This window comes from Lampetra fluviatilis, chromosome 37 (genome assembly GCF_964198595.1).
Source record: "Lampetra fluviatilis chromosome 37, kcLamFluv1.1, whole genome shotgun sequence".
NCBI lineage: Eukaryota > Metazoa > Chordata > Hyperoartia > Petromyzontiformes > Petromyzontidae > Lampetra > Lampetra fluviatilis.
Genome location: NC_136311.1, coordinates 10,083,956 through 10,102,484, shown reverse-complemented (window position 1 = coordinate 10,102,484; position 18,529 = coordinate 10,083,956). Strand labels below are relative to the sequence as shown.

The 18,529-nt window shown below is 48.2% G+C and overlaps 1 protein-coding gene across 3 annotated transcripts in view; it reads left to right on the top strand.

Moving 5' to 3' along the window:
* The window catches only part of USP32 (ubiquitin specific peptidase 32), an 80,804-nt gene that overhangs the window by 51,634 nt on the left and 10,641 nt on the right, over positions 1-18,529 (top strand). For 2 of the 3 annotated variants that reach the window (XM_078873816.1, XM_078873819.1), the window contains 12 exons: positions 5,168-5,245; positions 5,753-5,891; positions 6,812-6,917; positions 7,236-7,409; positions 8,174-8,348; positions 9,569-9,720; positions 10,886-11,015; positions 11,427-11,671; positions 13,035-13,246; positions 14,930-15,016; positions 16,497-16,620; positions 17,106-17,297. In XM_078873816.1, the coding sequence (XP_078729942.1) occupies positions 5,168-5,245; positions 5,753-5,891; positions 6,812-6,917; positions 7,236-7,409; positions 8,174-8,348; positions 9,569-9,720; positions 10,886-11,015; positions 11,427-11,671; positions 13,035-13,246; positions 14,930-15,016; positions 16,497-16,620; positions 17,106-17,297 (1,814 nt within the window). The remainder of the gene's footprint in view (positions 1-5,167; positions 5,246-5,752; positions 5,892-6,811; positions 6,918-7,235; positions 7,410-8,173; positions 8,349-9,568; positions 9,721-10,885; positions 11,016-11,426; positions 11,672-13,034; positions 13,247-14,929; positions 15,017-16,496; positions 16,621-17,105; positions 17,298-18,529) is intronic. The other variant, XM_078873818.1, reaches the window with a different exon arrangement.

Genomic DNA, 18,529 nt, shown 5'->3' with positions numbered 1-18,529 from the left:
CGATACCCGCCTACCCGTACCCAGCCGGGTATCAGGTAGGGTACGGGTATCGGGTACCCGATTGCGACCTCTGCCGCTATGTAGCCTCCAAGGCCGATGAGAGCCTGAGTTGTGCACGATGGTCTCCCACCCAAGCCCTATTCAGGCCCAATCCTGCTTAGCTTCTGAGATCTGATAAGATCGGTCACATTCCCGGTGATTTGGTTGTAGATTTTTTAAACACATTTATGCGGTGCCCTTTCCTATTGTCTCAACTGTTTTCTGAGCGGGAGTCGCCGCCGTCAAAGACGAATAGGCAGGGCTCATTCTAGTATCTACCATATTCACGTCCTACTCAATCTATTCGCTTAAACTGATTATCTGTTCGATTATGCTCGTTGATCTGTCGGTCAACACGTTTTCATTTTGCGGTGGAAGCAAGTTTTTTCAGTTTGCTCAGAGTAACGCCTCTTTCAGAGTGATAAAAGTGCATTTGCACCACTGCAATCGGTTCTTTTTTTTAGTAGCTGTGAAATATTTTGGACCACCGCCCGCATTTGCGCCATGCTGGCCGGCCACCTTGCGCCATCGCACCTCTGTTGGAGACAGCGATTATTAGGCTTTGGCAGATGAGCCCTGTAAATCAGATTAATCAATCATTGGCTAAAAATAGCAAATGCTAGGCCATCCAAAGGTGACCAAGTATATAATGGTTCTGTCATGGGACCTTAAAGAAAGTGGTCTCTGTTGTAGGCCACTCTGTTTCAAAGACAATGCATATATTATCAGAGCATGTTTTTGTTTGCATGTTCAGCACAAGTACTGTGTGGTTAATGCAGACTTGATTCCTTGCAAAAGGTTTCTATTTGGTGTTTGCCAGAAAGGGTAAAACCTACATCATTAGACCTCCTTTGCCAGTACCAAAATATAATAATAGGGTTTTTCCCCCTTTTTTCTGGCAACAAAACTGAAATCTTTTGTTGCCAGAAAAAAGGGGAAAAACCCTATTATAGGGTAAAACCTCTTCTTATTTTTCATATAACGGTTCTGTGGACGCCTTCCCTGTGTATTAACACTGCACGTTTCATTCGCACGCCACAGTTATTAATTTCAACACTGCACAATTGACTTGACCTTTTAGTAATAGATTTTGAAGAGTGATTACTGCGTTGAAAGGGCATGTTATTGATTTGCTCGAAACCAGCCAATGTTCAATTTAAATTGGACGGTCTTGCCCAACGAATGGCATGCCTTTTCATATATCCGGTGTTTAGTTTTCAATTTGGAATTCCTACAGTGCAATACAATTGGGATTTACAAAGCCGCCTAGATGATAGGTTCGTCCCATCACGGCACACCAGTCAGTCATTATGCACGACATTTGAACGCTGAGAGTTGATTGAATGACGTTTTATTCGTTCAAACTGTGCGCGGTCATCATATCGTGATACTCGCTCATCAATTGTTTGTGTGCGTGCGATTGTGAGTTTTGGCCTCGGGGTGACCTCTTCGCGTGAACAAGCCGGCCTGTGTTTGTGATTCGTTCGACTTTGCAACGAAATGTGTGCACTCAAACATGCAAAGGCACAGACCAGAGACAACACGCCTCGTGTCAATTACCATTGTAATCGTGTAATTCATAATGAATATGAATTGCAATGTGATTTTAATTTCAGTTTAACATTAGATTTGTAATTGCAACGGTAAATTGGCCCTAGGGTCTAACACGTACCAGCGGATGCGTGCATTAGGCCACATGCTCTTCACACCCATCCGAAGACAAAGACCCCCCCTACATTATCTTAACAGACTGTTGGGGAAAGTTGCTATTAGCGAGCACCTATGAAGGAGCTCGCTAACAGCAACGAGGGGGTGGGTGGCCAACACCACGCCTGGCCGCCTTTGTCTCCTGAGTTGCAATGGTTACACACCGCACCGGATACTCATTTGAGGCTGAGTCGACCTAGAGGAGGCCGATGAACGGTTCAGATAATTGGTGTTGGCTGTGAGCAGGACTTGAACACGGGTCGCCAGGTTCAGAGCGCAGCGTGCTAACCACGACACTACCGCTCATCCACACACATTCTAACACACACACATACTAATTGCAGTTTTAAAAAAATTTCTTCATTAGAAAAAAATAAATTTTATAGTATTGTATTGCCAATCTTACAAAAATCGGTCTAAATATGGGCATTGGTATTGGCAAGCTGTAGTAAGTTTCATAGCGATTATTTTGCCATTATTTATCGTGTGAAGTGTTCTCCATTTGGCTGGCAGGCGTACCATTTCCTGGACGTAGCAAATATGAAGCCTATCACGTACAAGGGTGCTCTGCAACCGCTGTGGCCCCGTAATTTGGAATTGATCAACAGACACACGGGCATTGAAATAAGATAATGAGTCAACACAATGACACACAGACGTCAACGTAAAGTAATTAAATACGCACACCGACACACAGACATTGAAATAAAACAACAGACACACAGTTACATTAAATAATTAACAGACAAGCACATAGACACACATACATCAGCATAATGCAATTAAATAGACACAGGCGTTGATATAAACACAGGAGACAGACACAGATATCAAAATAAAACCATGAACGAGAAAAACAGATGGCCACCCAATTAAAGACAAGAGTCAAAGATCCCCCATATAGCCTTAGCAGACGGTTGGGGCAAGTGTTGTTAGTAAGGACCTATAAAAGGCCGGAATGGCACGCGAGCGGGTGGGTGGCCAACACCATGCCCGGCCGCCTTTGTTTCCCTCGTGGCGATGATTACACACCGCATCAGGTACTCATTTGAGGCTGAGCCAACCTAGGGTAGGCCCCTACTACTCCCCGCTCACGCACAGACAGACGGACACATGTATTGCACTGACGGACACACATAAACACACACAACCCCCCCCCCCCTTAGTTAATTGGCTGAGCTGGGTGTCCCGGCGATTAACACGGTTCGCTACGTAATGCGCGAAAGAAGTTCAACATACGTACATTAAACCCGGCCTTCACACGCATCGATCGAGGGGAGAGAGCAACACACGAGGTTGTGGAAATTCCACATTTCCATAACGGGACCTAGTCCGACCGTGGCGAAGTATCGCTTGAGAAAGAGACGCGTTCCACACGGGCACACATCATCAGCACCCACGATCAATTCACTGCTGGATGGAAGGGCTGAAAGCGATTGTTCTTTTTTTTTCGGTGTGCCGCGAAATTCGAGCAAACTCGACGAGGGCACCGTCGAATGACAAAGATTGTTGCGTGGCGCTGACGTACAGCCCGATGTTAAGCCCCCGTTAGCCGAGGGCCTCCCAACGCTGTGCGGGTCATGGAGGTGGGATATCTGACCTTACTTCAGGGGCGCCGAGGTGGCTGGATGTCAACTACCTCGCCCCGGTTTACAGGAGGGTCGTGGTTTCGAGTTTGCATGTTCTCCCTGTGGTCGCGTGGATTGCACTCCGGGTCCTCCGGTTTTTACCTCCACATTTGTTGAACAAGCGTTTTAGAGTAATTGGCTGCTATACATTTCCACATGATGAGCCGCTTCCTTGAGCTATCATTTGTGGCTATGTCGCTTGTGAAAAAGAGCTATATAGCTTACCTGGTAAAATAAAAATTGAATAGATTTCACCACGCTGAGCAGTGTGGGTTGGTGAAGTTGGGGAACACTGCCTATTAACAGGTGTTCATAATAATAATAATGCAGTTTGACAGTATTTCACGGCCATAGATAACCGTAGCTCCGAGGCGCGGAGGCAAGCTCTGTCACTCGAAAGCCAGCCGAAAGAGATGGGAGGCCTTGTAAGTGTCTCTTAAAAATTAGACCTGTTTCATGTGCGGTAATGGCCATCCCAGCAATATCCAGACGCAAGCCTACTTAGACTTGGAAATGTGAATTCACTGTGAAAGGAATTGTTAAATATTGGCACGTGTCAAAATATCCACAGGGTTTTCCAACCTCCTGTGCACTCAGACGCAGTGCATTAAAATGCTTGTTATCAAAAGAAAGCTTTTAGTAACAAGTTAATTGCTTATAAACAGATTCCATTAGTGTGCAACCTTGGCGTGAGATGTGTGTGCTCACGATAAATGTTGATGATATTGAACAAGCCGTAAGTGATGGCGTCGCTTTACAGCTCAGTTGTGTCACAAATTATCGATTGGCGTATTAATGCAACTTTCTAAAGCCTTTGTGGTTCCTGTGCATATCAATCAAATTAACGCACATGTCGGTATTTAGAGGTTAACTTCAATTGTATTATTACTTTAACAGTGCCACGTCTCTCTCTCTGCTCAAATTAATAATGGGGCAGCAATCATCTTTGTTCAAAGTCCATGCTCATCATGAACATTCTACCTTGTGGCAGGAGCCGTTGGCTCAAATTTTGGCTAACCACTATTGACTTCTCACACATGGAACTCATTTAATAATTGACCTTGGACAGATGATAAAATGTGTTGAACTACAGCAGAGGTTGAAACTCCTGACGTTCGGCTTGTGAATTGAGCATTCTAACTGCAGCACCAGCCATGTACCGAATATGTATTTAAATAATTTAGAGGTTTATCCGTAGCCATAGTTTTTTTTTTATTATATTGTTTGTAAAACAAGTTCTTGGGGAAGCTGGCATGGTGTAATGGTTAAAGTGTGGGTGTTGTGGTGATGGGTAGGGTCGGTGGGTTCAAGTGTGGGTGTTGTGGCGATGGGTAGGGTCGGTGGGTTCAAGTGTGGGTGTTGTGGCGATGGGTAGGGTCGGTGGGTTCAAGTGTGGGTGTTCCCACCGTTTCCAAGATATCTGGCCAGTGGAAAAAGTATCGGCCCAACTCATCTCTTAGATGGGAGGTCCCAAGAGCTCCCTCTAGTGGAGGCTCTTCTGCCACCAGTGGTGTGGAGCAAATCATTGCAGGGCTGCACCTTTACTTCTTGGGTGTTTCTGATTGACACGAAGTAGCTTTTGGATCCAATTGTAACGAATGCAAAATATTTTACGTTCACGGTTTAATCGTTAAGTGGAAATCTATTTTGAGATGGCTCGTATTTTGACCAATTAAAAATGTTGTGAAAATAACGTGCGGGTGTTTTTCTACCGTTATTATTCTTTGCGCTTGTCAGCGCAGTTCCTCGGTCGTTCGTGTTCCCATCACTTTGTTGCTGGTTTGTTCCTGCAGTGAGGAACAAAGACATGAGCTGGCCCGAAGAGATGTCCTCGTTGGCGAACCGCAAAAGCCTGGAGCGGAGCAAGCTAGGTGCCCTGAACATCATTTTTAAAGACAAGACTGATATTTTGAAATTTTCAATTGTTATTCTGCTGCAATTGCAGTGCAAATGTATTTTGTGAAGGAATCGGTGCTGTGACGGCATTGGCACAAGTGCGGAGTTCTGTATTGCTACTTGAAGGATATGAATCCACGCCCGAGGGTTTCTGTGCTCACAACTGTTTATATGTTTAACATGACTTGGTAGTTTCATGCAAACGGAAGTACTATAGAAGATGTGACATCTGGACATTTTGTTGAAACATTAATGGGGATTGACAAAAGATTTCCGAAACTGATGTTTCCATTTGGCATTATAAAGACACTGCTTATTACTATGACAAAATAGCTGCCCCCATTTAAGTGCTTGGTAAAGTAAAGGATTTTTAAAAATGATCTTGTATAGGACATCAAAACTTTATTTTAATTTATTCCGGGAATTTTGATTGCTGTGGGAGAGTTGTGAGTTATGGATGTGTGTGTGTGTGTTTGTTACAGTTCCCACAGAAAAAGGAGCGACCGGGCTGAGCAATCTGGGCAACACTTGCTTCATGAACTCGAGCATCCAGTGTGTGAGCAACACGCGGCAGCTCACGCAGTACTTTCTGTCTGGGATGCACCTCTACGAGCTCAACCGGTAACTATACGCCCAGCCACTCTCCCAGCTCACAGCCACCAATCGTACAATAGGCCCAGCCACTACTCAACAGCTCACAGCCACCAATCGTACAACGCGCCCAGCCACGACTCACCAACTTACACACACAGCCACCAATCGTACAATAGGCCCAGCCACTACTCACCAACTTACACACACAGCTGCTAATCGTACAATATGCCCAGCCACGACTCACCAACTTGCACACACAGCTGCCAATCGTACAATAGGCCCAGCCACTACTCACCAACTTACACACACAGCTGCCAATCGTACAATAGGCCCAGCCACTACTCACCAACTTACACACACAGCTACCAATCGTACAATAGGCCCAGCCACTACTCACCAACTTGCACACACAGCCACCAATCGTACAATATGCCCAGCCACTACTCACCAACTTACACACACAGCTACCAATCGTACAATAGGCCCAGCCACTACTCACCAACTTACACACACAGCTACCAATCGTACAATAGGCCCAGCCACTACTCACCAACTTACACACACAGCCACCAATCGTACAATAGGCCCAGCCACTACTCACCAACTTACACACACAGCTACCAATCGTACAATAGGCCCAGCCACTACTCACCAACTTACACACACAGCTACCAATCGTACAATATGCCCAGCCACTGCTCAATCTAACGCGCACACACACAGACGCATTCACACAATACATGCAACCACTATGCAACTAACACACAGACACATTCACACACAGCTTCCATGAATACACTACAAGTACGCCCAGCCACTGCTCAACTCATGCACACACACACACACACGTGGACACATGCACGCACACACACACACAGTCACTACTGCTCAACTGTTGATGTCACGCAGTATAAACCTGCCTGCTGTCGTCACACTTCTCTCCACAGCACGAACCCGCTGGGCATGAAGGGCCACATGGCCAAGTGCTATGGGGATCTCATCAACGAGCTGTGGAGTGGCACCCAGAAGAACGTGGCACCGCTCAAGCTGCGAGTGAGGATGCGCGGCCGCATTGCACACCCACGGCTACGGCCCATGCGTTGAATAGCAGTGGACTATGACAAAAAAATCGCCCTGGCGGTTCGCCCCATCTCATCAGATCTCAGAAGCTTAAAATAATGGGATAACCCTTGGCTAGTATTTGAATGGGTGATCACCTTGCACAGTAATGGGTGAGCAACCTGCGAGCCACACGGCCACCTCCTGCGTGTGGTTTGTCTGCGATGTCAAGTTTATATACGTACGTAGAACTTATTTCACACCGTACATAGCCAAACCGTGCTTGATCGAGGTTTGGATTGCAACCCGCAGTGGACCATCGGGAAGTACGCCCCTCGCTTCAACGGCTTCCAGCAGCAGGACTCTCAGGAGCTGCTCGCCTTCCTGCTGGACGGCCTGCACGAAGACCTGAACCGCGTGCACGACAAACCCTACGTGGAGCTCAAGGACAGCGACGGACGCCCCGACCACGAGGTCGCCACAGAGGTGAGTGCGCCGTGACGCCCATTGGCCCACCACCCCCGCCGCTGCCGATACAAATTGTACGGTTTGTGGAATCGTGTTTTTGGAAAAAAAGGTGTAGATCGGAGACATTCTCACGTGCGCGCGTAAGCGTAGGGGAAGGGAGTTTTTCGACGGATGGAAGCTTGGAAAGAGGCCAAGAGACGGAAAGAGATACAGTAGATGCTGCTTGACGACCTGAAGTAAGGCGGGCTGATTAAGAGGAAAGAAAGGAGTTGGCATTATGCTTTGCTGTTCAAATGGAGTCACACAACGCTGAGAGATAGTCATAAGCAGAGGAAATGTGGACAGTCTTGTGCCTGGACTTGCCAGGGAATCAGCAGTATGGATAGGCAAATGGAGGTAATTGCAGACGATTAGTCCAGCCCTTGCAATGCTGCCATGGCATATCGGATAGCACACTGGACTTGCAATCCAGAGGTAGAGTTCGCCAGTTTGATCTCATGGCGTGGGCAGTTGAAACGGTGGCAAATTTTCTCAAATCACTCGGCCCCTGTCCACCCAGCAGTATAAATGGTTACACCACAGTTCGTCGATTGGCAGGTCCCACGTGGTGTGAAAGAGTAGGCCAAATACCCTCTGAAGTTCGCTCGAGTGGAGAGGCCCCTTCTACCAGCAGTGGTGTGAAGCAAGTTAAATGCAGGGCTGCATCTTCACACGTTACCCGCCTACCCGAAACCCCCTTCGCCCTTAAAACTTGTGACCAATTCATTGCCCCTGCATCGCAGGCCTGGGAGAACCACCTTCTGAGGAACAAGTCCATCGTTGTGGACCTCTTTCACGGGCAACTCAAGTCCCAGGTTCGCTGCAAGATGTGCGACCACGTCAGTGTGCGGTTCGACCCCTTCAACTTCCTGTCGCTGCCATTGCCCATGGACAGCTCCATGCACGTGGAGATCACGGGTAAACGTGGGACTGAGACGTGCGCACGAACACATCACACACATCACACACATAGCAAAAACAAAGATCCCCTGTATAGCCTGAACAGACTGTAGGAGCAAGTGCTGTTAGCGAGCACCTATGGAGGCCAGCATGGCACACGAGGGGTTGGGTGGCCAGAACCACGCCCGGCCCCAATGGTGATGTTTACACACTGCACCAGGAACTCAATTTGAGGCTGAGTCGAACTAGGGGAGGCCTGGGACCAGTTCAGATAATTGACACTGGTGTTGGTTCGTAAGCGGGAATCGAACTCGGGCCCACCGGGTTCGTAAACAGTGCACTAACCACTGCACTACTGATCCGCCACAAAGACAAAGAACCCTCTTGTAGTCAGACAAGCTGCTGAGGCAAGTGCTGTTCGTGATCACATATTGAGACCGGCATGGCTGCCGCGCACAAATGCGCACACATGCGCACACATGCACGCACGCACATGCACACTTACCAAATCGCACGTGCACACTTACCAAATCTAACTCCACTTGCAGTGAGATTAGGAAGTTAATGAAAACCTTGAAGTGTCATGCGCTCACAACTGATTGAGTGATAAACTGTGTGCTGAACACTTTTTCGTATTATACTGGTCCATTGCTAACAGTAGAACTTTAGAAGCTTTTGGAGTCATTGTATTATGAAGAATGGCCAATGCTCAAATTGTCACCTGTTATATATATATTCACTTAAGGCCACAGTGTTATTGACGATCATGCAGAGTTTTTGTTATTGCGTTTGGCGAGGAGCATAGGAGTACAAAACAATAATGGACCTTGCCGCACTGTCCCCTGCTGCCCACTCCTATGTGGCCCCAGCATTCGATAACATTTTGTATGAGCACTTCTCAAAGGCTACTAAGCTTCCGTGATCTGGTGAGATCGTGCGCATTCCGGGTGAAGGGGTCGCAGGAGTCCCCAACGCAGTTGTAACTTTGCCGACCCCGTGCCCCATACTGGCCATCTTTTTAAAAAGAGCATCGTATCTCATCGGATGCCTCCTGCAGTCGAAACAAAATTTCAGCTTCGGATTCTGTTAGCCTCGTGGAAACCTCTTCACCACCGGCACAAGGCCGGTACACGAGCGGTGAGCAGGCTCCAACCAACTTGCGCGCTCGTCGTGAGCGGGAAGCCCGTTTGACGCGTGTGCTTTTGCGGATTGCCGGCCGGCGGGTTGCCCTGCCGTAGTGATCCGCCTGGACGGTTCGGTGCCGGTGAGGTACGGGCTGCGCCTGGGCGTCGAGGACAAGTACAGCGGCCTGAAGCAGCAGCTGAGCGAGCTGTCCAGCCTGCAGCCCCAGCAGATCCTGCTGGCCGAGGTCTTCTCCTCCAACATCAGGGTGAGCCTCACAGGATGGGGCGATGGAGGCATTGTTAGCATCCTCGTCGTCATGATCATTATCGTCGTCACCATCATCAGTGTCACCGTCATCACCGTCATCATTCTGATCGGCTTGGTCCTCAGGCGTGCATGCCTGTAATCCAGCACTTCGGAGGCGAGGGATGGTGGAACGCATAATTTCGTGCAACTCCCTACTCATGGGTATCGAAGTCGCCATCTCCTGGCTTGCCCATGGTATGATGGTATTATACAAGAAGTGGATTTGTGTCCATCTTTACTCCATCTGTACTGGGATTGAGTGTGTTACCCCCCTTGCCCGTACTCTGGCTTCCTCCTGTTGTGTACGAACGCTCATTCATGGAGTTGGCCAAATATCCCAAAATAGCACAACATAATCATAGGACTCACAGAGCTTGGGCTGGAGCCGTCGCTGGTTCTGGTTCCCTTCTGACTTGTCTGTGGTTGCCTACGCCTCCGTGCGAAATCTGTGCACGTCACAAATTCTAGAGCGTTTTCAGACGCAATTTTCATGATTGATGCTAAATATAAAAAGAACACATTGATATTATTATCGCTGTAAGCCGTTGTGCGTTGTTATCGTCATCGGCAGGCGTAGCAAACTCAGCAATTGTCATTGACATCATCGTCGTCAACAGAGCATCATCACCCTCATCGTCGTCAGGTCATCATGATCCATCGTATGCCATCATCGTCATCACTGTGAGTGTTATCATCATTGTCATCTTCCATTATTAACTGAGCATTATCATGATCCATTTGTAACGTTTTCAGCGCATACAAATAATAACAAAAGTACGAACAACGTATAAGTAAAAAATGACACAAGTCAGATGTGTAAATATATATCTGGGCTTCATATTCGGCCGACAGACACGGGATTTTTGTAGCATTTTATTTAGCATTTTTTTGATGATGCCGGGGGGAAGAGTGTTAATGGTGTGGTCCACCAAAGGTTCTATTTTGGTCCTCAGTAAGGAAATAGTCCCTCCCCCCCCCGCCACCTCTTCTGTGCATCAAAAACCATGGTGAAACTATGGAGTCCCACTTACCTCTTGGCTCAACGGATTTTTCACACGTTGCGTCACCGGGCTATTGTGTGCAAACACCGGGGCGGACTATTGACTTTCGTTTTGTTTGGCCAGAACTTTCCGGACGACAATCAGAAGGTGAGGTCCGGTGCCACCAGCTACCTGTGCGCGTTCGAGATACCGGTGCTATCCGGGGACCCTGCTTCCACGTCGCCCACCGACACGCACTCCACACCCATCGGAGGTCAGTTCGTTGCTTCTTGCAGTCTGTGTCTCTGATAATGTATGCACTGTCCTTGAAGTTGATTGGTCCACACCCGAGACAGCTTTCCTTAGAGCCTAGTCTCACATGGTGTTGGACCAGATTACGCCAAAAGGCACACTCAATCAACTTCAAGGACAGTGCATACATTATCAGAGTTATGTTTTTTGTTTGCATTACGACTGCAGGTATTGTGGTCTATGCAAACATGACTCCTTGTAAAAAAAGGTGTCAGTTTTGTTGCCAGATAAAAGGGTAAAAAAACAATTATCATATTTTTTCTTCTGGCAAATGAGGTTCCAATGGTGTAAAAAATACCCCAGGTGTGTCATCAACCATGCCCACAACCGACTTGCGCGTGAACTGTGTCCCCCGCCTGCGCGACCCTCCCAGAGGAGCGAGCCGCGAGCGACGCGCTAGCACCCGCGGACGTGGGCTGCCTGCGCAAGGCAAAGAGCGACAGCTGCATGCCCAGCAGCAGCAGCAGCAGCGGCTGCTCCCCTGCCGGAGGTGCGGGCGGAGTGGCCAAGAGCGCCTCCAACGGGCTCACCAACGGACACCTGGCGCAGTCCTGTCGTCCGGAGCAACTGGGCGGCGTGCAGCCCTCCGGATACGCCATCGCCGTGCACCGCAAGATGGTACCCGTTCGCGGCGCTCGCTCGCACGGCTCGCTCTCCGTTGTCCGCGGGCTGGTTATCCTTTCCCGCGGATTGACCGTCCTGGCCCCCGCGCCTCTCGCACGCACGGAACGAGGCACCAGGCGCTGTGTATGCGGCAGAATGGAAGCGCGTGGAGAAAGAAAATCCGGGCAGGCCGACAACCACCCAGTCATGGGACTTTTGGCTGAGAAGATGAAGGAAATGAATGATGGGGCGTGATCAACCTTAGCTCAGGATTTGCGTGTGCGTGCAGCCTTCCGATTGCGAGCCAAGCGCTCTAAGCACAGTGCCGCTCAGCGGGATTGTTTTTAAACGCCCGTGTCACAGTAAAAGGCTTGAGTGTCTCTATAAGAGCTGTGCTTTTAATGCAATGACAGCTGAGGCATTCGTTGGCCAATGTCGACAGCTATTCGGGGTACAGTACTTTATGTTATTGTCATTGCAGAATTTTGTAAACATTTGCTTAAAAATCCTGTTTTTGATTATCATCTTATTCACAAAACCTGTTTTATATGGGGAACAGCCGATCTGACGTTGTTTTCTTCACGTGGTGAAGAGGAGTAGGAGGCGCGCCGCGGTGGCTAGGAGATGTTAACTACCTCACCTGCTATACAGGAGGTCGTGGGTTCGATCCCGGGCCCTGACACCTGTATTTTTAGAGTTTGCATGTCTCTCTCCCCGTGGTCGTGCGTTTTTTTTCTCCAGGTCCTCCAGTTTTTACTTCCACATTTAGAAACATGCGGTTCAAGTATTTTTTTGCTATAAATTTATCCACGTGATGATAAGCCTCTTCGTTGAGCTATCGCTTGTGGTTAGGTCGCTGCAGTAAAAGAGCTGTATAGTTCAGGACAAAATAAAATAAAAATGAAGTTTAGTTTTAGTACTTTTTACAATATTTTTTTATGAATAAATACTATCCTATACATTTTCCACATTTTTTTTTGCGTTTGGAGGTTTATCAAATCTCCACCCATTTCTGCGACGTGATGGCATGGGCTGAGCATTCGTTTCGCTTCTCTTCCTCTGCGCATCTTCGTGTTGTGCCTTTGCACGCGGAGGATTTTAGGAATTGTATGGCCAGGGTAGAGTTAGCGATTTTGTAATGGGTGAGAAACTTGAGCAGGGTAGAAGAGGGAAGTTTATTGAGGGAATGTATTGGAGTGGCACCTAGAGGTCGGCATCCAAGAGGAGGACCTCTAGCCAGAGGGGAAGATACTGCCAACACAGTCTTTTGGAGTTCAGTTGTCGACTGTTTAACGGCTCCAGATTCTCACGGAAGAAAGCAAATAGCCACGTGCAGTGGCATCCATAATAGTATCTGTGACGGCCTTTTGACCTCTAGCTTGATCTGGTGCTCTGCACGTGGCAGATGCGTATGGAGGTCTACTTCCTGTCATCGCACAAGAACCGACCGAGCCTGTTTGGGATGCCACTCATTGTGCCGTGTGCGGCCGGCACGCAGCACTGCCACCTGTACGACTTGGTGTGGGGCCAGGTGGCTCGGCTCGTCAGCCCACTGCCTCCCCAGGAGGCCAGCAACCATGCACAGGACTGGTAATGCCACCCGCGCATCACTCGCACAACAACAACACATACACATTCCTGCGGAGGGAGCTGGTAGGAACGTTGGGTTGCTCGGTCAATGGCCAGGGTCAACGGCGGCGTGGTGTATGCCGCAAATATGGCCGACTGTGAGAGCGGGCACAAGCCGGCGTGAGTAGGTTAAATGTTGAGTTTTATAAGGGCACCACAAGGTGACCAGCCCCTCCCACCCCCCACCCAGCCCCACACTCCCCACCCAGCAGCTCCCCACCCTCCCCACCCAGCCCCTCCCCACCCTCCCCACCCAGCCCCTCCCCACCCTCTCCTCTCCACCCAGCCCCACCCCTCCCATTTTTGGATGCATGACGGACGGACGGACACAATAATCCCCTGTGGGCTGGTGGAACCAGGTGGTTCCTACCAGTACGATCCTTCCTCATGTAGCCTTTCACAAGCTGTCGTGGCCAGGACTGCAAGCACCGACTGAGCCTGCACGGCACACAAAGGGGGTGTGGTGTTGTGAAACACCATGCCTGGCCACGTTTAACCTCCCGATGCTAATACACGCACTCACGGAGATGTTAAACCGTGCAGTTATTACAAGTATTGGTGCCACGCCTCGAGCGCTGAGGAGCCCAACACTGCCTTCGCCAGGAGAAGGCAGTGCAGTACGTAGACTAAATTGCCATCTGTTTCCATCCGTACGGAGATAGTGTTGTCCCCTCGCACGCATGGGTTTAGTCCGGGTGCTCCAGTCTCTCCTCCCGCTTGTATATAAAATACTCTCATCATTAATTGGCTTAAAACATCTTAAAATTAAAGTCCTCTAGCTCAGCGCAGCTCTCCTGGATAAAAAAAAGTAAATTATTGTAACCGTTACTGCCCAGGATAAATGTGAAAAATACGGCTTTACTTGCAGTATCCCTAACTCGCTATTTAATTGCCAATTCTGACAAATGGTTTGTCTTGTGAACAGTTCTTTTTTGTTGTGCTCAGTCCTGAAACTTCAAATGTAATTTCGTGTTGTTATTGGGTATAAGCAGTGGTGTGATGACTGTGATAGCAGGGCCGTTGTTGAACTCATTATTATTCGTGTCCAAGTGGCAGCTACCATTGCATTTCCCCTAACACGACATTCACTTTTGTTTCATGTTTTGATGGTTATTAGCATAATTAACTAAATTAGCTTTTTGGCCGTCATAATTAAAATATCACGTGATAATCATGTTACACTACCGTTCGCATGTTATTTTGCCGAAAGTGACAGTGTTCTAGAGGTAACTTTAATTGTAAGTTTAATTGTAAACAAAATCAATTCCCACATTTATCCGGATGGACATTTGTAAAAAAGAGCTTCATAGCTCATCGGATTCCTCCAGTCTAAGCAACGATTCAGATTCTGACATGACAACTGGATTCAAACAATTGTGTCAGGCAGTGGATGGGTTTTAGCTATAATGGACATCAAATCTATACAGCTTAACTCAAAATAAACCCAATCAAGAATTGTAACTGTATTTTGTCGGCCAGTCATTTTCACGAGCCTCTACCACAGCTTGTTTCAGTCCCCCATAGCCGGTGGAACTCTTGTTATGCCGTTTGAAGGTTTCCTCCATGTGGGTATAACGCTGCCAACAGAATGTTGACCTTGTGCAACGGTGCCACTCATTGCCCTTGTTGTGTCTCCCCTTGCAGTGACGACAGCCTGGGCTACCAGTACCCGTTCACGCTGTCCGCTGTGCAAAAGGACGGGGTCACGTGTGCCTGGTGCCCTTGGTATAGGTGAGTCAATTCTAGATTTGAAGCTTTCGTGACTGCAATGATTCATATTCTTAGGTTTTTTTCGGTAAAGTCACGTAGGTAAAAGTTTTTAATTAATAAAAGTAAAATAAAAATCAAATAAAAATAAAATAAAAATCACGACGTTTCGGAGTCAACACAAGCCTCCGTCTTCAAGTGGAACCGTCACAGCACGATAGCTGCATCAAGTAAGAGAAATTCCAAGAAAACAGTCCTTGTATATATACTGGTTGAGGGTGGGAGGAGCCAAGGTAGGCCCTGGATATTAATATTGTGAGGCTGAAGCATGCTGTTTTTACCTACGTGACTTTACCGAAGAAACCTAAGAATATAGGTGAGTTAGTTAGTGAATCCTCTTCATCTCCTGTGGGACACGCATCGAGTTCCCTCCACTTCTTCCTGCCCCTGGCAACATGTTGAGCCTCGCCCCAAGAGAGGTCGGTCGCTGCTACCGGCTCGGCCTTCACGCTCTCGCGCCAGCTGGTCTTGGGTCTCCCAGGTTTCCCTTTGCCCGGTTGTGTCCATCTTTGGGGCAATTTTTGGATATACCCTCTTGGTCCAGTATGAGTATATGTCGGAGCCATGGGTGAGTGTCTGGGGGTTATTCTACGCCGGTACGTCCCCAGACGCGTTAGACCCTATCTCCGTTATTCCAACGTGCGTTTGTCGGGGATCTTTGTCTACTGGATGGCTCAAGCCAGGGGTGCTCATTCTTTACCTTGTAGCCTCAGGGCCTCCCCTTCAAATGGGCTCTCACATAGGTCAGTAATCGGGTTCATATTGTGTGTATCTTGCTATCAATGTATTATGTTGGGCAATGAAATAATAATCCTAATAGACCATTTGTTTACAAATAAATAATATTATGCCCTGCAAAAACTGTGGACATCTCTTCTCGAGAGGGAGGATGTCAGAGGCAGAGCAATAAAAGGAAGTTTTCTCTATATCCTGCGTTTGAACAGGAGCTAGGGCGTCACGGGCAGTGCACGAAATGTAATTTTTTTAAGTCACATTTTTCATAGGCTATGAAGCCCAGTGACTTAAGTTCGATTCCCATCAATGGCTAATGTCAGTGGCAAGTGAGGTCTGAACTGGCTTGGGTCCCACCTCTCTGACCTGCACTCAACCGCATGTTGCTGCAGCAGTAATTGGACACTCAGCTGATCATTATTGTCGATGTGTTATCATTATTCTGATGATTCATCGGTAAGCTCGAGGTGACCGAGCCTGATGTTCCGACTTGCACGTCTCAACGTGTGCCTGCGCTTCCACATTTGTTCTCGTTGCGTCTGCAAGCATCCCGTCGTGTCTCCTGGTGCGCCCACGCATATAGCGGTGCATTTGTGCGCTCCTGTGTGCACAGCATCCGCTTATGCCATTTCGCGTTGACAGCTGCGAGTGTGACAGCCCTGCCGTGTCTCGTTCTCCTGTCTCTATTGGACTGCCTGCGCGCACTTCACAGGTTTTGCCGTGGATGCAAGATCGAGTGCAACACCGTGGTTTTTGTTGGAAGCAGCGGAGTGTACATCGCCATCGACTGGGACCCCACAGCCCTGCATCTGCGCTATCAGACGGCACAGGAACGGGTAAAGCAAAGAGCTCACTGCGGCATTGCATCGTCGCTCTGTGTCTCTCTCGTCCCACATTTGCGGGGCACTAGTGCTAGTACAGGGCATTGGTGGGTGCTGTTGTTGCATTGGCATAGCATGTGATGCATTTAATAGTTATACTAACACAAAGCAGACTGTGCCCGCATGGTCAACCTTGACTGTCTGATTGTACAGTCAATGCTAAGTATGCCCTCCCAAGTACTAGGTTCATTAATTAGTGGGGGGTTGCCGCAGTATAGAGGTTGTATTGACAAAACCCCTTGAATTCCACGAAAGCCTAACTAGGCCCACTCAACCATCGTGTGTGTGTTCCTGCGTGCGTGCGTGCGTGTTCCTGCGTGCGTGTTCCTGCGTGCGTGTTGCTGTGTGCATGTGTGTTCCTGCGTGCGTGCGTGTTCCTGCGTGCGTGCGTGCATGTTCCTGCGTGCGTGCGTGTTCCTGCGTGCGTGGCGGCCTGCCAGGTGTGTCTTGAGCACGAGAGCGTGGGCGAGTCTCGCCGTGCGCAGACGGAGCCCATCAGCTTGAACAGCTGCCTGCAGGCGTTCACCAAGGAGGAGGAGCTGGGCGAGGATGAGCTCTACTACTGCTCCAAGTGCAGGGCGCACCGCCTGGCCAGCAAGAAGCTGGATATCTGGAGGCTCCCGCCCAGCCTCGTAAGCCTCCCCCCGCGCTGCCCGCTGGATGCCGCCCCCCCCCCCACACTCAATGTAACGCGTCAGGCGGATTTCGTCGATCTATATTTTTATAGCGCACTTTACGTCGTAAAGGCAACTCGGAGAGCACTTTACAACAAATAACATTAACGTGAATTCCTTTTATATTATTGATGTGATTCACCCCCTCCAGTGATTGTTAATATTCGTAAATTTCCTTTCAAGTTTCAGGAATCGATTTTGTTGTTGTCTCGTTTTACCGTTTCTCTCGTTACTGTCTCCATTTGAACAGTTTTGTCCATTCCGCCACCCTTATAATAACAATTGTTACCGCACTCGTTTATCCTGCAAAGTCCCAGTGATCCTCATGACTCCTTTTCAGGAGGGTCCTGCCAAGTTTCCACAGTAAGGGGGTGTGGGGGGGGGTGTGATGATTGCTTTGTATATTTCAATTCGAGTAATGTGGAATTTTTTTTATTTGGACCACGACGCTGGCACACACAACGGCCTATTTACGCGAATGACGTCCATGGGATGTTTAACGTCCACTGCGTAGCAGATGCCGTGTATGTTTACTGTTCATACGCCCGCGGTATTAAAACAGGGCAGCCTGTGGATTAGATCCGTGAACCTCTGCAGCAAGCGGTGGACGTGCTATCGCTAGGCCATGTAATCGCCCGATGTAACGTTCATATAATGCGCATAAACCATATAAATGATTCTCAAGCACATGATTACATCCATGAGCATAGAAAAGTAATGTTGATCGAGGAATTGACGCATCATTATATGCCTGCTAAATATTGTGTTATAGCTGCTGTGTTGGGTTGTGCACTTTAGTCACCTACATCCCGTAGAAGCAACTCCGTATCAGGAAACATAACAGCACAATAAAAAAATAACAACAGGTTTATCATTGGACCATATTTTTGCCAGTATCAAAGTATGACAAATAAGAATAGGTTTTACTCTTTCTGGCAATAAAACAGATGTTAAGATGTCCAGACACCAAATAGAAAGCTTTTGCAAGGAATCATGTCTGCATTCACTACACACAGTACTTGTGTTGAACATGGAAACAACCATGCTGTGATAATAAATACATTTTTACATTGCTTTTGAAACTGGAAGGCTGTCTCTGGTGCAGTCCAATCAGTTTCAAATGCAATGAATATATCATCAGAGCATGTTTGTTTGCATGTTCACCACAAATACTATTTGTGGTTAATGCA